Below are 22,473 nucleotides of genomic sequence, written 5' to 3' on the forward strand. Positions count from 1 at the left end.
ATTGGAAGTGCATGGACTCCGCTCATTGCCGACGTTTTCTGAAAGCCCAGGGCCAGCTGCCTCGCACCGCCAGATCACCCCCTCCTCCCAACCATGGGCCCACAGCATCGCCCCCCTCCTGCCACCGTCTGCTTCCTGCAGTAATGGCCTTGCCTCCTATGACCCTGCTCCACCGCCACCGATTTTTCCCTGGTAAGCTGCATTCGGATTATGTGACACACCCCCATTTTCCACCCATATTCTTGGGGAAAAAAGTGCATTTTGAAATCCGAAAAATACGGTAACTACTATCTGCGGTGTTTCTGAAAACCAAAATGCCTCAAACTTCTGTGTGTGAATGAGACATAAGATTTACCACAATAGAATAAGGGAAGACGGGAAACATTCATACAGGCGGCCAATGAGATGGAGTCAGTGACGGACTCTGGTCAGATATGATTCTAGAGCCGTAGTAGAAGATGAAGATGTCGTCCTCATCATGAAGTAGTTACTTCTCATGTCACGTGTAATAAATATCTCCTGCAGTATTGCTAATACCGATTCCAGTGTCGGTAAATGAGAGGAGAATTAGCGTTATGGAAGATGAGTCTATGAGAAACGTATTCAGCTGCCAATTCTGAGGAAAAACTGCTTTTGTGTGGTTTAAAATATATAGGATTTATTAGTAGATGTAAACAAAAAAAAATGAATACTGGAAAAAGATTAAAATATTATTACTCTATTTCCCGGTCACATCGGTGGATGAAGCAGTCACCAAAATAGCCAGTGAATGGAACAATCTGACTTTGTCACTAATGTTCCAGTGTATATGAACTAACAATACAACATCTACACATTCTAGTTCCTCATATGTTTCCTCTTATTATCTCCAGTAAATGTATTATTACACGGGATTCTTTATGATGATACATTGGTTCATCTTCTTCCCATTTAGGTCCTTACAATATCGGTTCCTCTTAGTGAAGATCTATGAAAGAATTTTCCTGATTTACCCATCAAGGATGGATAGTGACAGAGACAAGATGGTGGAGAAGATGTTACACCTCACCCTAGAGATCCTCTTCCGGCTTACTGGAGAGGTGAGAGATTCTGATGATGTCACATTACATCATTCTTATCTATGGGAATAACAGATGGACAGAACTGGAGAGGTGAGGACTCTGGAAATGTCTGTAGTGAGATTTATTAATATGTGTCTCTCCATCACCAGGATTACACGGTAGTGAAGAAGACCTCTAGTGAGTAGTGTTGAGCGATACCGTCCGATACTTGAAAGTATCGGTATCGGATAGTATCGGCCGATACCCGAAAAATATCGGATATCGCCGATACCGATATCCGATACCAATACAAGTCAATGGGACATCAAGTATCGGAATGTATCCTCATGGATCCCAGGGTCTGAAGGAGAGGAAACTCTCCTTCAGGCCCTGGGATCCATATTAAAGTGTAAAATAAAGAATTAAAATAAAAAATATTGTTATATTCACCTCTCCGGCGGCCCCTGGACATCAGCGGGAGGATCCGGCGTCCGGCACGGCTTCTTTCTTCAAAATGCGCGCCTTCAGGACCTGTGGAATGACGTCCCGGCTTCTGATTGGTCGCGTGCCGCCCATGTGACCGCCACGCGACCAATCAGAAGCCGCGACGTCATTCCTCAGGTCCTAGAAGGCGCTCATTCTAGGACTTTAGCTGAGGAATGACGTCGCGGCTTCTGATTGGTCGCGTGGCGGTCACATGGGCGGCACGCGACCAATCAGAAGCCGGGACGTCATTCCACAGGTCCTGAAGGCGCGCATTTTGAAGAAAGAAGCCGTGCCGGACGCCGGATCCTCCCGCTGATGTCCAGGGGCCGCCGGAGAGGTGAATATAACAATATTTTTTATTTTAATTCTTTATTTTACACTTCCGATACCGATACCCGATATCACAAAAATATCGGATCTCGGTATCGGAATTCCGATACCGCAAGTATCGGCCGATACCCGATACTTGCGGTATCGGAATGCTCAACACTACTAGTGAGCGCTGTCAGGCCCCTGTGTCTGAGGGATGTGGAAGACCCCTGAGCACAATCATGGGGCCTCCACCTCTCCTCCTGATACATGAGGACATCAGTGACCAGAAGATCCTAGAACTCATCTACAAGATGATTGAGCTGCTGACTGGAGAGGTGACACTGCTGGGAATGCTGGGACCTTATACAGTAATGCTTTGAAGGAATCGGGGGGATGACGGTATCATTGTATGTGTCAGGTTCCTATAAGGTTTCAGGATGTCGCCGTCTATTTCTCCATGGAGGAGTGGGATTATTTAGAAAGACACAAAGATCTGTACAGGGACGTCATGATGGAGGTTCCCCAGCGCCTGACATCACCAGGTAATAGAAAGGACTAAATACACACGGTCTATAATTATCTGTATGTTAAGAATGAATTCAGTCCCTGTATGTGTTTCCTCCAGATCTTTCCAGTTTGAGGACAACACCAGAGAGATGTCTCCGTCCTCTTCTTCCACAGGACTGTAAACAAGAAAATCCCAATGTTCTTCAGGATCATCAGGTAGATGGAGAGAAGGTGTTGTAACAACTCTGCTGGCATCACTGCATTGCCTCCCATCCCCCACCTGCATTACACTCAAACTCACTCACTTCTCTGGGCCTTGTTGTGACTTCTCTCTGCTGCCAGCTCCATGCTGTGTGCCTCATGTATCCTGCTTGCTCTGTGCATGCTCTGTCTGTGTGCATAGGGGGGAGCCGGCAACTCCTGTTTCTTATAGAGACTGTGTGCACCTTGCTAAGGTGTCCCTGGCCAATCGCCATGAGGCTTCCTGTATTTAAGACATCCCCACCCATTGGTGGGGGCCTGTGCAACTTACTCCCTCAGTCAGTTCTTAGCTGCTGAGGTGCCAGGCCCTGTCTTGTTTACTCTCATCTCATGTCTGCCACCCAGGGGGGCGTTGTACCCTGGCCTATGTTTTTGTGTAGCGACCCAGCGGGGCTTCGTACCCTGGCCTATGTCCGCCACCCAGAGGGGCATCGTACCCTGGCTTGTGTCCATGTCTCTGTGTCTTGTCTCGTTCCTGACTCTGTCTTAGTCTAGTCCTATTCCGGTGTCCGTTTATATCCCTGTCTTGGTTTGCCTTTTCTGCTGTGCGTACTCTGTGTCTTGCTTTGCAATCTGTATCTAGCTTTGCTCTGCTCTGCCCTCTGTGTCTTGCTTTGCTCTGCTGTCGGCTCCGCTCTCTGCTACCTTGCTTTGCTCCTTGCTCTGCATTCTCTGACCTTGCTCTGCACTCCGTGTCTTGCTCTGCACTCTCACTCTGCTCTCAGCTCTGCACTTTGTGGCTTCGCTATCAGCTCTGCTCTCTGTAGCTTTGCTCTGCACTTTGCTCTGCACTCTGTGGCCCTGCTCTGCGGCTCCGCTCAGCTCTCGCTCTGCGGCTCCGCTTCTTGTGGTTCTACCTTGCTCCGCTCCTTGCGGTTCTACCTTGCTCCGCTTCTTGCGGTTCTACCTGGCTCCGCTCCTTGCGGTTCTACTTCTCCCGCTCTTGGCTCCGCCTCCTGGGTTTCTGCACTTGGATCCGCCTCCAGCTCCTGGCTCCGCCTCCTGTGTTTCTGCACTTGGCTCCGCCTCCAGCTCTTGGCTCCGCCTCCTGCGTTTCTGCACTCGGCTCCAGCTCTTGGCTCCGCCTCCTGCGTTTCTGCACTTGACTCCAGCTCTTGGCTCTGCCTCCTGCGTTTCTGCACTTGGCTCCGCCTCCTGCTTTTGGCTCCACCTCCGGCATCTCTGTTATTGGCTCTAGCTCCTGTGCTTTCGCTCTGCATCTGCTCTTCCTCTACCTTTTCTTAAGTCCTCCTGTCTGAACAGGTTCTTCCCTGTTTTACACACCTGTCTGCAGACCGGTCCCTACCGGTTCTTCCAGTATGCCAGCCTTGTCCGCCTGTCCTGCCAGAGAGCCAGCCGTACCTGCCTGCCTACCAGAGAGCCAGCCGTGCCCGCCTGCCTGCCAGTGTCTCTGTTGTACCCGTCTGTCTGCCTGTGTCCCAGCCGTGCCTGCCTGTCTGCCAGAGTGCCAGCCATGCCCGCTTGCCTGTCCTATGTTCCCCGGTGGGATCAGCAGCCACAGCCAGACACCACCCTGGAGTGGTACCTGGTAGCTTCCTATTGCCCAAGTCTGACCTCACCATCAGAGGCTCCAGCGAACACCTAGGAAGCTACTAGGTTACGCCCCTTCCAGGGAAGTTTGGTCTGTGGTCCAGTGGGGCCACACCCCCGCACACCCGCACCAACCAGTCTGGGCGCGAGCGTGACAGGTGTCATGAGATCTCCCCTATAATGTGGAGATTGCTGTGAAGGTTTTGTCTTCATTCTTGTTGTTTTCATCAGTATTGTATGTTTTATACTTGTGTAATGAGAATGGTGGAGATGGCAGGATTAGAGCTGATCATAGATGTGACTTCTTCTGTCAGTGACTTGTGCAATATTTGTTTCAGGGTGAAGATCTGACCTATATTAATGCTACAGACACAAATGTGATGGGTGATGAGTGGTGTAAAGAGGAGATTCCTACATATGACTACCCAGGTGAGTAGTAACCATTAAGGATGAGCTAGCACTAAAATGCTCGGATACTCGTTGCTCGAACTGAGCAATTGCTAATACTCGCATGCTCATTTCGAGTAACAAGAATAATGGGGGTCAATGGAAAAGCCAAGCTTTTTTTCTGGCAGACCCTGCCAAGAGGTCTGGGGGGCAGTGAAAATGTTGAAATGGATGGAAAAAAGTGCGAAATGGAAGGAAAATAAGCATGGGGAAGACCCCTGGAAGCATCTCTGACTCCTAGATCAGATACTCTGAGGGGAGATCTATGAGAGAATTTTCCTGAGAACAATGGTGTCACACTTTTTTTACTCCACTTAACCCCTTCCCGACCTGTGACACAGCGTATGCGTCATGAAAGTCGGTGCCAATCCGACCTGTGACGCATATGCTGTGTCACAGAAAGATCGCGTCCCTGCAGATCGGGTGAAAGGGTTAACTCCCATTTCACCCGATCTGCAGGGACAGGGGGAGTGGTAGTTTAGCCCAGGGGGGGTGGCTTCACCCCCCCGTGGCTACGATCGCTCTGATTGGCTGTTGAAAGTGAAACTGCCAATCAGAGCGATTTGTAATATTTCACCTAAAAAACTGGTGAAATATTACAATCCAGCCATGGCCGATGCTGCAATACCATCGGCCATGGCTGGAAACACTTATGTGCCCCCACCCCACCGATCGCCTCCAGCCCCCCGATCTGTGGTCCGCTCCCCTCCGTCCTGTGCTCCGCTCCTCCGTCCTCCTGTCCGCTCCCCCCGTGCTCCAATCACACCCCCGTGCTCCAATCCAACCCCCCGCACTCCGATCCACCCCCCCGCACTGCGATCCCCCCGTGCTCCAATCCACCCCCCCGCACAGCGATCCCCCACCCCGTGCTCCAATCCACCCCCCCGTGTTCCGATCCACCCCCCCCATGCTCCGATCCACCCCCCCGTGCTCCGACGCCCCCCCCCCGTGCCCTGATCTCCCCCCCCCCCTTATATTTACCTAGCCTCCCGGGGTCCGTCCGTCTTCTCTCCCGGGCGCCGCCATTTTGGCGGGCGCATGTGAGGTGCGCCCGCCGAATCCGGCCGGCAGATTCGTTCCAAAGTGAGTTTTGATCACTGAGATAGGTTATATCTCAGTGATCAAAATAAAAAAAATAGTAAATGACCCCCCCCCCCCCCCGCTTTGTCACCCCCATAGGTAGGGACAATAAAAAAAATAAAGAATTTTTTTTTTTCCCACTAATGTTGGGGTAAGAACTAGGGTTAGGGTTAGGGGTAGGGTTAGGGGTAGGGTTAGGGTTAGGGGTAGGGTTAGGGTTAGAGATGTGCATACGTATTCTGGTCCTCTGCGGATTTTTCCGCAGAGGATTTGATAAATCCGCAGGGCTAAACCGCTGTGGATTTATCGCGGATTTACCGCGGTTTTTCTGCGCATTTCACTGCGGTTTTACAACTGCGATTTTCTATTGGAGCAGTTGTAAAACCGCTGCAGAATCCGCAGAAAGAAGTGACATGCTGCGGAATGTAAACCGCTGCGTTTCCGCGTGGTATTTTCCGCACCATGTGCACAGCGATTTTTGTTTTCCATAGGTTTACATTGAACTGTAAACTCATGGGAAACTGCTGCGGATCCGCAGCGTTTTCCGCAGCGTGTGCACATACCTTTAGAATTAGGCTATGTGCACACGGTGCGGATTTGGCTGCGGATCCGCAGCAGTGTTCCATCAGGTTTACAGTACCATGTAAACATATGGAAAACCAAATCCGCTGTGCCCATGGTGCGGAAAATACCACGCGGAAACGCTGCGTTGTATTTTCCACAGCATGTCAATTCTTTGTGCGGATTCCGCAGCGTTTTACACCTGTTCCTCAATAGGAATCCACAGTTGAAATCCGCACAAAAAACACTGGCAATCCGCGGTAAATCCGCAGGTAAAACGCAGTGCCTTTTACCCGCGGATTTTTCAAAAATGGTGCTGAAAAATCTCATACGAATCCGCAACGTTGGCACATAGCCTTAGGGTTAGGGTTGGGTTGGAATTAGGGTTGTGGTTAGGGTTGTGTTGGGGTTAGGGTTGTGGTTAGGGTTAGGGGTGTGTTGGGGTTAGGGTTAGGGGTGTGTTGGGGTTAGGGGTGTGTTGGGGTTAGGGTTGTGATTAGGGTTACGGCTACAGTTGGGATAAGGGTTAGGGGTGTGTTGGAGTTAGAATTGAGGGGTTTCCACTGTTTAGGCACATCAGGGGGTCTCCAAACGCAACATGGCGCCACCATTGATTCCAGCCAATCTTGTATTCAAAAAGTCAAATGGTGCTCCCTCATTTCCGAGCCCCGACGTGTGCCCAAACAGTGGTTTACCCCCACATATGGGGTACCAGCATACTCAGGACAAACTGCGCAACAATTACTGGGGTCCAATTTCTCCTGTTACCCTTGAGAAAATAAAAAAATTGCTTGCTAAAACATCATTTTTGAGGAAAGAAAAATGATTTTTTATTTTCACGGCTCTGCGTTGTAAACGTCTGTGAAGCACTTGGGGGTTCAAAGTGCTTACCACTTATCTAGATAAGTTCCTTGGGGGGTCTAGTTTCCAAAATGGGGTCACTTGTGGGGGGTTTCTACTGTTTAGGCACACCAGGGGCTCTGCAAACGCAACGTGACGCCCGCAGACCATTCCATCAAAGTCTGCATTTCAAAAGTCACTACTTCCCTTCTGAGCCCCGACGTGTGCCCAAACAGTGGTTTACCCCCACACATGGGGTATCAGCTTACTCAGGAGAAACTGGACAACAACTTTTGTGGTCCAATTTCTCCTGTAACCCTTGGGAAAATAAAAAATTCTGGGCTAAAAAATTATTTTTGAGGAAAGAAAACGTATTTATTATTTTCACGGCTCTGCGTTATAAACTTCTGTAAAGCACTTGGGGGTTGAAAGTGCTCACCACATATCTAGATAAGTTCCTTTGAGGGTCTAGTTTCCAAAATGGGGTCACTAGTGGGGGGTTTCTACTGTTTAGGCACATCAGGGGGTCTCCAAACGCAACATGGCGCCACCATTGATTCCAGCCAATCTTGTATTCAAAAAGTCAAATGGTGCTCCCTCACTTCCGAGCCCCGACGTGTGCCCAAACAGTGGTTTACCCCCACATATGGGGTACCAGCATACTCAGGACAAACTGCGCAACAATTACTGGGGTCCAATTTCTCCTGTTACCCTTGAGAAAATAAAAAAATTGCTTGCTAAAACATCATTTTTGAGGAAAGAAAAATGATTTTTTATTTTCACGGCTCTGCGTTGTAAACGTCTGTGAAGCACTTGGGGGTTCAAAGTGCTTACCACTTATCTAGATAAGTTCCTTGGGGGGTCTAGTTTCCAAAATGGGGTCACTTGTGGGGGGTTTCTACTGTTTAGGCACACCAGGGGCTCTGCAAACGCAACGTGACGCCCGCAGACTATTCCATCAAAGTCTGCATTTCAAAAGTCACTACTTCCCTTCTGAGCCCCGACGTGTGCCCAAACAGTGGTTTACCCCCACACATGGGGTATCAGCTTACTCAGGAGAAACTGGACAACAACTTTTGTGGTCCAATTTCTCCTGTTACCCTTGGGAAAATAAAAAATTGCGGGCTAAAAAATCATTTTTGAGAAAATAAATTTTTTATTTTATTTTCATGGCTCTGCGTTATAAACTTCTGTGAAGCACTTGAGGGTTCAAAGTGCTCACCACACATCTAGATTAGTTCCTTTGGGGGTCTAGTTTCCAAAATGGGGTCATTTGTGGGGGATCTCCAATGTTTAGGCACACAGGGGCTCTCCAAATGCGACATGGTGTCCGCTAATGATTGGAGCTAATTTTCCATTTAAAAAGCCAAATGGCATGCCTTCCCTTCTGAGCCCTGCCGTGCGCCCAAACAGTGGTTTGCCCCCACATATGGGGTATCTGCGTACTCAGGACAAACTGGACAACATTTGTGGTCCAATTTCTCCTATTACCATTGGCAAAATAGGAAATTCCAGGCTAAAAAATCATTTTTGAGAAAAGAATAATTATTTTTTATTTTCATGGCTCTGCATTATAAACTTCTGTGAAGCACCTGGGGGTTTAAAGTGCTCAGTATGCATCTTGATAAGTTCCTTGGGGGGTCTAGTTTCCAAAATGGGGTCACTTGTGGGGGAGCTCCAATGCATAGGCACACAGGGGCTCTCCAAACGCGACATGGTGTCCGCTAACGATGGAGATAATTTTTCATTCAAAAAATCAAAAGGCGCGCCTTCCCTTCCGAGCCTTACCATGTGCCCAAACAGTGGTTTACCCCCACATGTGAGGTATCGGTGTACTCAGGAGAAATTGCCCAACAAATTTTAGGATCCATTTTATCCTGTTGTCCGTGTGAAAATGAAAAAATTGAGGCTAAAAGAATTTTTTTCTGAAAAAAAAGTACTTTTTCATTTTTACGGATCAATTTGTGAAGCACCTGGGGATTTAAAGGGCTTACTATGCATCTAGATAAGTTCCTTGGGGCGTCTAGTTTCCAAAATGGGGTCACTTGTGGGGGAGCTCCAATTTTTAGGCACACGGGTGCTCTCCAAACGTGACATGGTGTCCGCTAAAGAGTGCAGCCAATTTTTCATACAAAAAGTCAAATGGCGCTCCTTCCCTTCCAAGCCCTGCCGTGCGCCCAAACAGTGGTTTACCCCCACATATGAGGTATCAGCGTACTCAGGACAAATTGGACAACAACTTTTGTTGTTCAGTTTCTCCTTTTACCATTGGTAAAATAAAAAAATTGTTGCTGAAAAATCATTTTTGTGACTAAAAAGTTAAATGTTCATTTTTTCCTTCCATGTTGCTTCTGCTGCTGTGAAGCACCTGAAGGGTTAATAAACTTCTTGAATGTGGTTTTGTGCACCTTGAGGGGTGCAGTTTTTAGAATGGTGTCACTTTTAAGTATTTTCAGCCATATAGACCCCTCAAACTGACTTCAAATGTGAGGTGGTCCCTAAAAAAAATGGTTTTGTAAATTTCGTTGTAAAAATGAGAAATCGCTGGTCAAATTTTAACCCTTATAACTTCCTAGCAAAAAAAAAATTTGTTTCCAAAATTGTGCTTATGTAAAGTAGACGTGTGGGAAATGTTATTTATTAACTATTTTGTGTTACATAACTCTCTGGTTTAACAGAATAAAAATTCAAAATGTGAAAATTGCGAAATTTTCAAAATTTTCGCCAAATTTCCGTTTTTATCACAAATAAACACAGAATTTATTGACCTAAATTTACCACTAACATGAAGCCCAATATGTCACGAAAAAACAATCTCAGAACCGCTAGGATCCATTGAAGCGTTCCTGAGTTATTACCTCATAAAGGGACACTGGTCAGAATTGCAAAAAACGGCAAGGTCTTTAAGGTCAAAATAGGCTGGGTCATGAAGGGGTTAAAGGACTGACAATAAAACATTGCAAATCCACGAGAAATTTCATTTTACAGGTAAAGAAATTTAAACATTTTTTCCTGTATAATGACTTGTAAATAAGGCAACATTTAAATGAGATGCAAAAAAGATAATTTAAGTTAACCAAAATAGATTTTTTACATTAAAAAGTAGGAAATTTCAGTTAAATGAAGCAAAAACTGCCAAAATTAGGGACTCAGATAAACTCTCTTTTCCTATCGCCACGACAGCACCCCTACGAGAGAGAGGGGATCCGCCCACCTTCCGGACAGGAACCTACAGGATTTAAAGGGGCGGTCCCCCTCACCACTCCAGTTTGGGTTCCTGTCTGGACGGCGGGAGCCTGCAGTAAGGATCAGTCTTACCCGGGCCTCCATGCCTCTGCGCGGTATCTGTGAGAACGGCAGAATCGGGGGCTCGGAAGCAGCGTCGGGGGTGTCCTGCTTGCAGACCCCCCTTCGTCTGACCAAGCGATTGCGTCCCAGGAGTCGGGCAGTGCCGTCCTGGTCCGCAGTGGAGCGCGGTACACACCGGCGCTGGTGATCCCGGAAGTAGTTCGTACACTTCCGGGGTAAGCCGGGGGAGGAGCGCTGCAGCGTTATGAAAAGAGCGGCGGCTGTGGAATGAAGCGTGCAGCAATGTCCTCAGTAGGGGACGCCGAGCACCCTCATGGAGAGGGAACGGAGCAGCACAGCAAGAGTGGTAACGGCCGCTCAAGGAGAAGCAGCAGCAGCGTGGTACGGGGGCAGCAGCGTGCGAGCGCCCCAGCGTCACATTTGGATCCTACTCCTCCAGAACCGGTATTCACAGAATCAGCCTTATGGTGAGTGTTAACAAAACACCTGGTGCTGATATGGTCTGTTATTTGTGCTTTGTTTTAGGGTAAAAAATCAGCAAAATCTAAGCACAAGCAATGTGCTCTATGCACGACTCCTTTGCCTGACAGTTACAGTAAAAGGCTTTGTCAGACTTGTATCTGTCAGACCTTAGAAGAGGAAGCTCCCCTTAGGTCATCAGACCTTAGAGCGGTCATCAGGGAGGAAATAAGCTATTCCCTTAGAAGCAGCCGCCAGGAAAGGTCGGGCAGGGACATATCTCCAGGATCTAGTCTGTCCCTGCAAGAAGATGAATGTTCCCGCTCCTCATCTCCATCCTCCTCAGATGAAGAGGGAAGGCCTTGTTTCTCGGTGGATAACATGGATATGTTAGTTAAAGGAGTCCGAGCTACCATGGGTGTTATAGAGAACAAGGAGCCAAGGTCCGCACAGGACATAATGTTTGCGGGCTTGTGCCAGAGGAGTCGTAAGACATTCCCAGTTGTGGATACAGTTAAGTCCCTTATAAAACGGGAATGGGATAAGCAGGATAAAGGTTTCCTGCCGTCATCAGCCAAAAGAAGGTATCCTTTTGACGACGATGATCTAGCAGAATGGATGAAAATCCCAAAAGTAGACGCAGCGGTGGCTTCTACGTCTAAAGCCGGTGCTTTGCCGCTGGAGGACGTGGGCCTTCTGAAAGATCCGTCGGATAGAAAGGCCGACATGTTTTTGAAAAAAGTATGGGAATCATCTGCGGGAGCGTTCAAGCCTGCTATCTCTAGCACGTGTACGGCTAGATCCGTCATGGTATGGATATCCCAGCTGGAGGAACAGCTGAAATCCAAGGTGCCCAGAGACAAGATGCTGAACTCCCTTTTGCAAATACGGGAAGGGGTGGCGTATTTAGCGGATGCCTCGGTGGATTCCTTAAAATTAGCAGCAAGATCAGCAGGTCTCTCAAACGCTGCTCGCCGAGCCCTATGGCTTAAGACCTGGAAAGGGGATGCCCAGGCGAGAGCTAAACTGTGTACAATACCGTGTAGGGGTGAGTACCTGTTTGGCCCGGTATTGGACGACATCCTAGCTAAGGCTGAGGATAGGAAGAAAGGTTTTCCTAAAGCTTTCAATCCTACCTTTAGGAATACCTTCAGGAGACGCTTCCAATACCGAAGACCTTACCACAACCGAGACTGGGAACCAACAGACCCGAAAAAGAAAGGTTCGGACTTTAATGCTTCATCATCTTCCTCCAGAAGAAGAAGAAATTATCGTTAATAAAGATCTTCCAGTAGGGGGCAGATTAAAATACTTCTATGCTCAGTGGGCCAAAATATCTTCGAGCAAATGGGTTCTGGGTATAATTAATTCAGGGCTAAAATTAGAATTCCAGGAAAACCCCTCTGATTTTTATATCTTGACTGCCCCTGATTCCTTAGACCAACAAAAGGCCCTTGAAAATGAGATTCAGATATTAAGACGGAAGGAGGTTATAGTAGAGGTTCCAAAACATCAGCAGGGGAAAGGGTTCTATTCCCCTTTATTTTTGATCTCCAAGCCAGATGGATCCTTTCGAACCATCATAAATTTACGGAGATTGAACAAACATCTAAAATACAATGCCTTTAAAATGGAATCTATTAAAACAGAGACTAAACTTCTTTTTCCCAGATGTTATATGACAGTCCTGGATTTAAAAGATGCGTATTACCATTTGCCCATTCACCAGGATCATCAACAATTCCTCAGAATGGCGGTGCGCTTAAACGACCAGGTCAGACATTTTCAGTTTGCTGCAATGCCATTTGGTCAATCTATGGCGCCGAGGGTGTTTACTAAGGTCATGGCGGAAGTAATGGCCTATGTCAGAGAGCATGATACGTTAATTATACCCTACTTGGATGACTTCCTGGTAGTGGGAAATTCATTTTCTCAATGTAGAAGTCGCCTAAATCATGTAATATCTTCCTTACAGGACTTGAGTTGGCTAGTCAATATGGAAAAATCAAGATTGGAACCATCAACGACTCAGACTTTCCTGGGTATTCTGCTAGATTCGGAAGAGCAACTATGTTTCCTTCCAGAAGAGAAAAAGCAGAGAATTGTACACAAAGTCAGTACGGTAACAAAAAGACCAGATCTGACTTTGAGAGATGCTATGTCCCTCCTGGGATCCCTAACATCTTGCATACCAGCCGTCCAGTGGGCTCAATTCCACACTCGAGTGTTGCAGGCCCAGGTCTTGGATGCAGAGAGGAGTCTTCAAGGGCAATTAGGCGGAAGACTCAGGCTATCCACCGCCACTCTACACAGTCTGAGATGGTGGCTAAACATAGGACATTTAGGGAAAGGAGTACGCTGGAGTATAGTTCCAGACAATACGGTTACAACCGATGCCAGTCCGATAGGATGGGGAGCTCATATAGGAGATGTTTGGACTCTAGGGCTATGGTCTCTCTTAGAGGCTCAAGAGTCCTCGAATTGGAAAGAGCTTACGGCAGTAAAAAAGGCCCTACTCAGGTTGCTACCATCTCTGCAGGATTCGCACGTAAGAGTCCAATCAGACACCACAACAGTAGTAGCATATCTCAACCGTCAAGGAGGTACAAGGTCAAGATCTCTAATGAATATCACCACGGACATACTCAACGTAGCCGAGGCTCACTTTCACTCTCTGTCAGCCGTTCACATTCAGGGAGAGCTCAACACAGAAGCAGACTACCTCAGCCGTCATTCTCTGCGTCAGGGAGAATGGGTGCTAAATCGATGAGTGTTCAAACAGATTGTAGACCTATGGGGGTTGCCCGTTATAGATCTATTTGCAACGAGAGAGAACAGACAGACCAGGAGGTTTGCTTCTCTTCGAGTGGCGGACAAGCCCTGTATAATAGACTCCCTTCAAATTGACTGGGATTTCCCTCTGGCTTACGCGTTCCCCCCAATGTGTCTGATCCCTATAGTCCTCAGGAAGATCAGGGAGGAGAGGGCGAGAGTGATCCTGATTGCCCCCTTCTGGCCCAGGAGGGCATGGTTCTCGTTACTCAGGACAATGTCTGTGACCGACCCCTGGGTACTACCGGTCAGTCAGGAGCTTCTTTCTCAGGGTCCATTCAGCCACCTCAATGTGGAATCCCTGCATCTGACGGCGTGGAATTTGAGAGGGAGTTATTGAGGAGAAGAGGGTTTTCAGAAGCTCTGATAGCTACCCTTTTAAATAGCCGGAAAGAGGTTACTACAAAGATCTATGCTAAAACTTGGAAAAAGTTCCTTGCCTTCTACCAACATCCCTTTTCAGGCAAGGTTCCAATTCCGGCTATTCTGGAGTTTTTACAGAAAGGCCGAGAATTGGGCTTGGGGGCATTATATAACAGTGATGTGGCGGGAAATAGATGGGTTTCCCGATTTATTAAGGCCTCTGAACGTAGTAACCCAGTGTATATTCCTAGATTACCACCATGGGATTTAAATTTGGTTTTAGACGCCTTAACAGAACCTCCCTTTGAGCCGTTAGATTCTGTCTCCATCAAAAATTTAACTTTAAAGACAGCCTTCCTAGTAGCCCTGACCTCTGCTAGGAGAGTGAGTGATTTACAAGCGTTATCGATAGATCCTCCTTATTTAATGGTCTTTCAGGACAGGGTAGTGTTAAAACCTGATCCAGCATACCTACCAAAAGTGGCTTCCTAATTTCATAGAAGTCAGGAAATAATTTTACCATCTTTCTGTGACAATCCAAATTGGGCGGAAAGAGCGGACGTCTCCATAGACGTAATATGTAAGGCGGCAACGTGGTCATCTCCTTCCACCTTTTATAGACATTATCGTCTTGATTTATCTTCAGAGGCCAATTTAGTTTTTGGCCGTACAGTACTTAGTGCTGTAGTCCCTCCCAGGTGATTGATCTTTGAAAATCTCTCGTAGGGGTGCTGTCGTGGCGATAGGAAAACCGTTTTTTACGTACCGGTAATAGGATTTTACGGAGCCACGACAGCACCCGCACATTCTCCCCCGTAGTTGATCACTGGTTTCTGCACCCTTTTGGGAAAGTGTGCTTTTAAAAAATCACTCTTTAGAAGGTGATGGTATTTAGTAATGTTTAAGTATATATGTTTATGTACTAACTCAATGGCGGTGTCCCTTATACTCTGAAACACAAACTGGAGTGGTGAGGGGGACCGCCCCTTTAAATCCTGTAGGTTCCTGTCCGGAAGGTGGGCGTATCCCCTCTCTCTCGTAGGGGTGCTGTCGTGGCTCCGTAAAATCCTATTACCGGTACGTAAAAACCGGTATTAGACATACTGGAGGACCTCATACACATTCTGTTTAAATTGTATTGGTATTCCTATGGGCAGCATGGTGGCTCAGTGGTTAGCACTGTTGCTTTGCATTACTGGGGTCCTGGGTTTAAATCCCACCAAGGACAACGTCTGCAAGGAGTTTGTACTCCCCATATTTGCATGGGTTCTAGGTTCTCCGGTTTCCTTCCACATTCCAAAGACGTACTGTTAGGGAATCTAGATTGTGAGCCCCAATGGGGACAGTGATGATAATGTATGTAAAGCTCTGCAAAATAAGATAGCTGTTATGGTATAGGACATGGTTCATGTCCTGCTCTCTCAGGGTTAATGTTGCTGGCCTCTCTTTTGATCTGGGAGGGGTATTTATACACACTCCAGACTAGGATTCCCTGTCAGCTATACTTTCCTTTAGTCTGTGTGTCTGACCCCTTGAGTGTGTTCTCGGTTTGCAATTTGTTTGCCTTGCACTCCGTGCATAACTTTGCTTTCTTGTTATGCTGGTTTTCTGACCTTTGGCTCCCTTTCTGACTATCCCTCCGCCTCACCCTTGGTTACCTCGTTATCCCCTGGTTTGATCTTGGCACGTTTAACTACTCTCTAGTGTACATATTCTCCTCTGCACACTGGCGTCTGGCGCCGCCCTCAACCACCTCCTTCCCTGTCACGTGGTTAAGGTCCTATTTGCTACCCGGTTAGTTTCCCACCGCTCTGCTTTCAGCTCCCTTGCTGTGGCGCTTAGCTCTCCCCGCAGCAGTATACCCAGGAGTTGTGACAATAGCGCTATATAAAGGTAGGAGACAAAAAAAAGCGTAAATAGGGTCTTATCTCCAGGATTGTTTCCAATCAATTATGAGAGAACTGCTCACCTGGTGGTACAAAGTAAAAGCATGTAGTTGGCAGCTGCTGCAGATCCACAGGTCGGCGTTGCGACCTCTCAGAACCGTTATACTAGATGAATGTGGATAAAATCCGCGCTGCTGCGACAAATGATGGATCTAGGTATAGTTATAAGATGTTCGGGTGGTTTATTCAACGCGTGGCTCATGGCTTCTTCAGGAAGTTTCCACAGAAAGATATATACTCTGAGGACACCCGAGCGTGCTCGGGAAATCTCGAGTAACGAGTATATTCGCTCATCACTACTGGTTACCACGGACCAAGGCATTCGGCAGCAGCCACCACCAGTTCACCATTAACGTGGGCACAGGGGAGGCAGCTGTTCAAGTGGCTGGAGCAGCAGACGTCCCAGCCAGAGGAACAGAGCATCTCAAAATTTCTTGGTGTCCAGAGAGGATGCGTTAGGTGTCCCTCAACTGCCTCCGAATCCGGTACCCTTAACTGACAGCAGATGGTGACTGATCTTTGTGAATGTCACCATTTGTTAATAGGACCCTTATTGTTTGTTTAAATCACTAGGAGAGGCCTAGGAATGCTAGCGCTAAGATGAGGAACAGGGAGTGTGTGCTATGCAACAACCCGCTAGCAGTTGACTGGCAGAAAGACTACTGCATCCACAGGACTATTAGGAAACCCTTGACTTTGCAGCAAGCCTTAGGTCCATTATCAGATCTGAGGTGGAGTGCTCCCTAAAAACCCTATTAAAGAAAGGGAAGAAAACACTTACGGTACCGTCACACATAACGATATCGTTAATGATATAGTTGCTTTTTGTGACGTAGCAACGATATCGTTAACGAAATCGTTATGTGTGACAGTGACCAACGATCAGGCCCCTGCTGGGAGATCGTTGGTCGCTGGGGAAAGTCCAGCACTTTTTGTCGCTGGATCTCCCGCTGACATCGCTGAATCGGCGTGTGTGACGCCGATTCAGCGATGTCGTCACTGGTAACCAGGGTAAACATCGGGTTACTAAGCGCAGGGCCGCGCTTAGTAACCCGATGTTTACCCTGGTTACCGTTGTAAATGTAAAAAAACAAACAGTACATACTTACATTCCCGGTGTCTGGCCAGGTCCCTCGCCGTCAGCTTCCCGCACTGACTGGTTAGCGCCGGTCAGCCGTAAAGCACGCTGTGCAGCGGTGACATCACCGCTGTACTTTACGGTCGGCGCTCAGTCAGTGCGGGAAGCTGAAGGCGAGGGACATGACCAGACACCGGGAATGTAAGTATGTAGTGTTTGTTTTTTTACATTTACAACGGTAACCAGGGTAAACATCCGGTTACTAAGCGTGGCCCTGCGCTTAGTAACCCGATGTTTACCCTGGTTACCCAGGGACTTCGGGATCGTTGGTCGCTGGAGAGCTGTCTGTGTGACAGCTCTCCAGCGACCAAACAGCGACGCTGCCGCGATCGACATCGTTGTCGGTATCGCTGCAGCGTCGCTTAGTGTGACGGTACCTTTAGGGAAGTTTGTTATAACTCTGTCTCCTTTCCAAAGTTATCAGAAGGACAATATTAAGCAAGTCCTCTTGGAACAGTGATATGGGGCAGTCTGTGCTTTCCAGTGGAGCACACAGATAAGTTGCTTAAAGCTGTTAGGTCAAAATCCCTTTTAAACCCTTAATGACCACCAATATGCAATAAAACAGCGGTTGTTATGAGGCCTTATTCCTGATCGCCGTTTTAAAAAAGCGGTGAGAACTATGTGAATAGTGACTCTCCCACCCGCAGGCGCAATTCCCACGGGTATCTGTTCCCATCCCCAACAGATGCCTCTGAGGGAAGTTTGCAGGCAGACATCACAGAGACTGACAAAATCTGGGAAGATATTAGAGCATGTATACGTGCTATCCCCACCATTGAGGATATGGAGAACTATGTATCTAGACTGGACTCATCATACAGGGCTGAAGCTGCCTCTATTAGAGGGGAAATGCAACAACTAACAGAGAGGGTGTCTATCACAGAAAATAACACCGCTAATATGGAAGAAAAGCTGATCTCTCATGAAAGTTATTTCTTCTCATTCATACCAACTAGAATACTTAATGAAACTTGTAGAGAACATTGAAAACAGAGGACGGCGTAACAATATCAGGGTTGGGGGGTTCCCTGAAACAGTGGCTCAGAAGGATCTGTATGACACTGAGATATCTTTTCAACTCCATTCTGGGAGCACACCCGGACTCTGTATTGGAATTAGCTAGAGCACATAGGTCTCTGGGTCCTAGATCCACTGATGAAACCAAACCTCGTGACGTAATTTGTCACGTTCACAGATATAAACAGAAGGAAAGCATTCTATTCAAAGCCCAAAATATGGACCCTATCCTATACAAGGATCATTCGATCCAGCTTTTGTATGACTTCTCGTGGCACACGCTTCAAAAAAGAAGGGCCCCCTTAGACCACTTCTGGAGGTCCTGAGACAGTGAAACATTCCATATTCATGAGGATTCCCGTTCTGTCTTCAGGTTCTTCGGGAGGGATGCACTCATGTTCATCCAGTTCCTGGTGACTTATCACTGGCCAGGTCTCCCTGAGGGCCCTAACCTGGAATATAACCCTCAGCCACAAAGAGCCCCAAGACGTAAACCTAGAAGGGTCTCCAGGATTGGAGGAGACCGTACACATGTTTCTCCCACTCCTGCCCCACCCGACTGAACTTTTCCTTCACACTCTGCTCTTGCTCTCTTCTGAGAAACAAGTTGGTAAAGTTTGGTTCCCTTTTTTAGAAAGATTGTCAAACTTGACCTTTGAAGGATCTATAGCCCTGGTGTTTTTGATCTGAATTAATGCTGGTAACAAGTTAATGTTAGCACAATTATACTTGGTAGGGTTTGTTTTCTTTTGTCATCTTCAGTGTTTTCTACACAGGTGGGGTTTGATGTTCAGCCATGGGGGAGGTGTCCCCTATTAAAAGTACACCCCCATACAGGGGATCTACACTCTGCTGTGCAGGTGTGGAATAAATCTTTCCCCTCACTTATTGTCTAACTTGCATTTTAGTTCTTTTTTTCTCTTATATTTCACCTAATTCCCTTCTTCCCTCCCCTTCTAACTCGCCTCCGTTTTCCATTCACTTTCTCCCAATCATGGCGTCATGGCGTCATTTAAAATAACTTTGCTTAACCCTCATCTGGTGAGGTGGGCTATTTGTCACGCAAATGGTGATGTGGGGTTTCCTATACCCCAATGTTTATAAATCTCTTATTTTTACAGAAAATGCAAAGATCACGTTTGTTTGAATCGTTTTCTTATTGGCGATTGATTACACATGAGTATACCAAATTTTTGACACCCACAAGTATCGGAAAATGTAATACTTTGATAAAAATAAAGAAGTTTTCAAAATTTGAAAATGTGTAAAAAAAGAATTACATGAGTGGTGATGTGGGGTTCAGCAAGGCCAAGACTGCACTTAACGACAGCTCTGTTATGCGTGGCCAGAAGAGAGAGGCCTTGATGACATCCTGTTGACAAGGAAATGGATGGACGCTAGTGAGACACATATCCTCATACCAGCATTTTCAATGAATGGTAGCCGAACAAAAATTCCCTGGGGTGTGGCAAACCCCACCTCACCAGTTGAGGGTTAACATAAGAGGCTTTAATATTCCACAGAAGTGATCTCAATTGCTATATTCCATGCATAAACAGAAAGTGCAAATCCTTTTGTTGCAGGAAACTCACTATAAAACAAGACATGTCCCTATCTTAATAGACATACTTTCATCATTGGTTTCACAGCACTAACCCAGAGTCGAGATCCAGAGGGGTCTCTATAGCAGTTCATAAATCCCTAGCCTTTACTCTTCTCGATTCTATCGTTGATGACCAGGGCAAGTTCATATTCATTAAACTAAAATTAGCAGGCCCACTGTGTACAATAGCCAATCGGTACCTCCCAAATAGGGATCAGATTGCTACTTGATGTAATTTTTTAACATCTCTCTGATTTTACAGAAGGTGTCTTAATTGCTGGCGGAGACTTCAACCTTACCTTAAACCCCTCATTGGACTCCTTTTCTGGACGGGATTCTGTTCCTGTGAGACAGTTGCATTCACTAAAACGGATCCTCCATGCCCTCCGACTGACAGTTGTCTGGCGTGTTCTAAATCCACAGGGTAAAGACTACACATATTTTTCCCACGCACACAATACATATAGACGCATAGACTTATTTTTGAGTCACCAGGCTCTGGCGTGGCAATTTGTCGCTAAAATAGGAGATATTTTGTGGTCAGATCATGCCACAATCTATCTTTCTTTAACCCTCCCATCTCGGTCCTAACGCTCATGGACTTGGAGACTACAGTAAATGACAACCTTCTTAAGGGTAGCCTTTGCACTGCAGAGTTGTCTGAAGCTATATACTCCTTTCTTCAGGTACATACAGTACCTAAGATCAAACCCCCATCCCAGTACAGTGGGAGACTCTAAAATGTGTAGTGAGAGGCATTTTAATCACACTGCTCCAGACTTAAAAATGAGAGCTGTATTGAGGTAGATAATCTCATGAAGCAGATTCATTCACTGGAGACCCTATGCAAACAAACGCTTTCATCTTCTATTCTAGGGGAATTATCCAAGAAAAGAACCTCTCTGACTGTGGTTAGATCAGAAATATCATAGAGAAAGAGAACATTTTAGACACTACATGTATGAGACATCTGATAAATGTTAGCAAGACTCCTTCACCCCCGGCTGGTAGCTACATACAAGTGTACTCAAAAGTTTACATACCCCGGCAGAATTTTTGCTTTATTGACCTTTTTTCAGAGAATATGAATGATAACACCAATACTTTTTCTCCACTCACAGTTAGTGGGTGAAGCCATTTATTGTCAAATGACTGTGTTTTCTTTTTTGAAATCATAATGACAACCCAAAACATCCAAATGACTCTGATCAAAAGTTTACATACCCCATTTCTTAATACCGTGTATTGCCCCCTCTAACATCAATGACCGCTTGAAGTCTTTTGTGGTAGTTGTGGATGAGGTTCTTTATTTTCTCAGATGGTAAAGCTGCCCACTCTTCTTGGCAAAAAGCCTCCAGTTCCTGTAAATTCCTGTTCCCCTGTCCCCTCTGTTCTATATATTAGTGATGGAACATCTTCCTAATGCAATTAGGAACAATCCTAACATAGATGGGATACATATAGGCTGAGCAAATCACATAACAGCACTATATGCAGATGATCTCCTTTTGTACGTATCACAGCCCCAAATTTCTTTACCCTCTGTAATGAAAGAGTTTGACAGATTTAGAGCAACTTCAAAGTGAATTATTCAAAGTCAGAACCATTGAATATTTCACTTTCCAATGAGGAGGTTTACTTAGCAACGTCAAACTTTCCTTTCAAATGGTGTGCAGATGCCATAAAATATTTGGGAGTCCTCATTCCTTCTGACCCATCCAAGCTTTTCTCTCTTAGCTATCAAAAACTTTTAGACCGAACCCTTAAGATCTTTGGATGATATAGCAAACTGAGATTATCATGGTTCAGAAGGATGAATGCCATTAAAATGGATATTCTACCTCGATTTCTGTATATTTTTCAGACCAGGGCTGTATCCCCTCCCCACAGTTTTTTTTTGATAAGCTTCATTTTGTTATGATAAGATTTGTGTGGTGGAGATCTAGGCCTAGAATTTGTATGCAAACTTTAACACGCCCTAAAGCATTGGGAGGTGTAGGGCTTCCTAACTTTAAAACATACTTCCAAGACTCTACCATAGCTCTGTTTATAGATTGACATTTTTCCCCTGGTAAGAAGCAATGGGTTGAGATTGAACAAGGAGGGGAGATACCTTCAAATCACTTCCGTGGATTCCGTGGACACAGGCTTCCAGGCTGGGTTGCTTTAATAATTTAACAGTAGAGACACTCAAAATATGGCACACTTTCTGTAAGAAAAAATATACGGTACCTCTGGGTGTATCAGTTATTTGAGAGAGAATTTACTCAGTTGGAGGGCCGTGGTGGACACCCGTGTACATCATGTTCTTATTGACGGTAAGATGTCATCATTCAATTATCTGCAGGCTCAGTACCCATCCAAAGTCCTTTCTTGGTTTGAATATCTACAATTGCAATATTTTATATATTCTAAGGGTCTAAACCGCTTATGCCACTTCACACCTTCCCCTTTTGAAAAATGATTTTTACAGGAACCTCCACCTAAGCATGTGATTTCAGTTATACACAATTATCTAATCAGAGAGGGATGTGGGGTGAAAATGGGCTATCAGGTGGCATGGGAATGGGAACTTGGGGAATCCTTATCTCAGTCGGAGTGGGAGAAAGTTTTTACGTGTAAATAGAAATCCTATCACTCGCTTGCCCTGCCCAGGAAAAAAAACTATAAAATTATTATAAGATGGTATCTTTATCCCTCAAAATTGCATGCTATTTT

At 46.2% G+C, this 22,473-nt stretch overlaps 1 protein-coding gene and 1 long non-coding RNA gene across 2 annotated transcripts in view; both read left to right on the forward strand.

Annotated features, from left to right (window-relative positions):
• LOC138663903 (uncharacterized) overlaps nucleotides 1-1,243 on the forward strand; it is a 32,294-nt gene extending 31,051 nt beyond the window's left edge. The window contains exons 2-3 of the long non-coding RNA XR_011318253.1: nucleotides 935-1,079; nucleotides 1,211-1,243. This is a non-coding gene — a long non-coding RNA (uncharacterized lncRNA). The remainder of the gene's footprint in view (nucleotides 1-934; nucleotides 1,080-1,210) is intronic.
• Nucleotides 1,244-2,027: 784 nt separating this feature from the next.
• Nucleotides 2,028-22,473, forward strand: part of LOC138663883 (oocyte zinc finger protein XlCOF22-like) — a 36,274-nt gene continuing 15,828 nt past the window's right edge. The window contains exons 1-4 of the mRNA XM_069750251.1: nucleotides 2,028-2,173; nucleotides 2,257-2,380; nucleotides 2,464-2,561; nucleotides 4,496-4,586. Coding sequence (XP_069606352.1) covers nucleotides 2,078-2,173; nucleotides 2,257-2,380; nucleotides 2,464-2,561; nucleotides 4,496-4,586 — 409 coding nt within the window. The 5' untranslated portion in view covers nucleotides 2,028-2,077. The remainder of the gene's footprint in view (nucleotides 2,174-2,256; nucleotides 2,381-2,463; nucleotides 2,562-4,495; nucleotides 4,587-22,473) is intronic.

Source organism: Ranitomeya imitator, chromosome 2, assembly GCF_032444005.1.
Source record: "Ranitomeya imitator isolate aRanImi1 chromosome 2, aRanImi1.pri, whole genome shotgun sequence".
Lineage (NCBI taxonomy): Eukaryota > Metazoa > Chordata > Amphibia > Anura > Dendrobatidae > Ranitomeya > Ranitomeya imitator.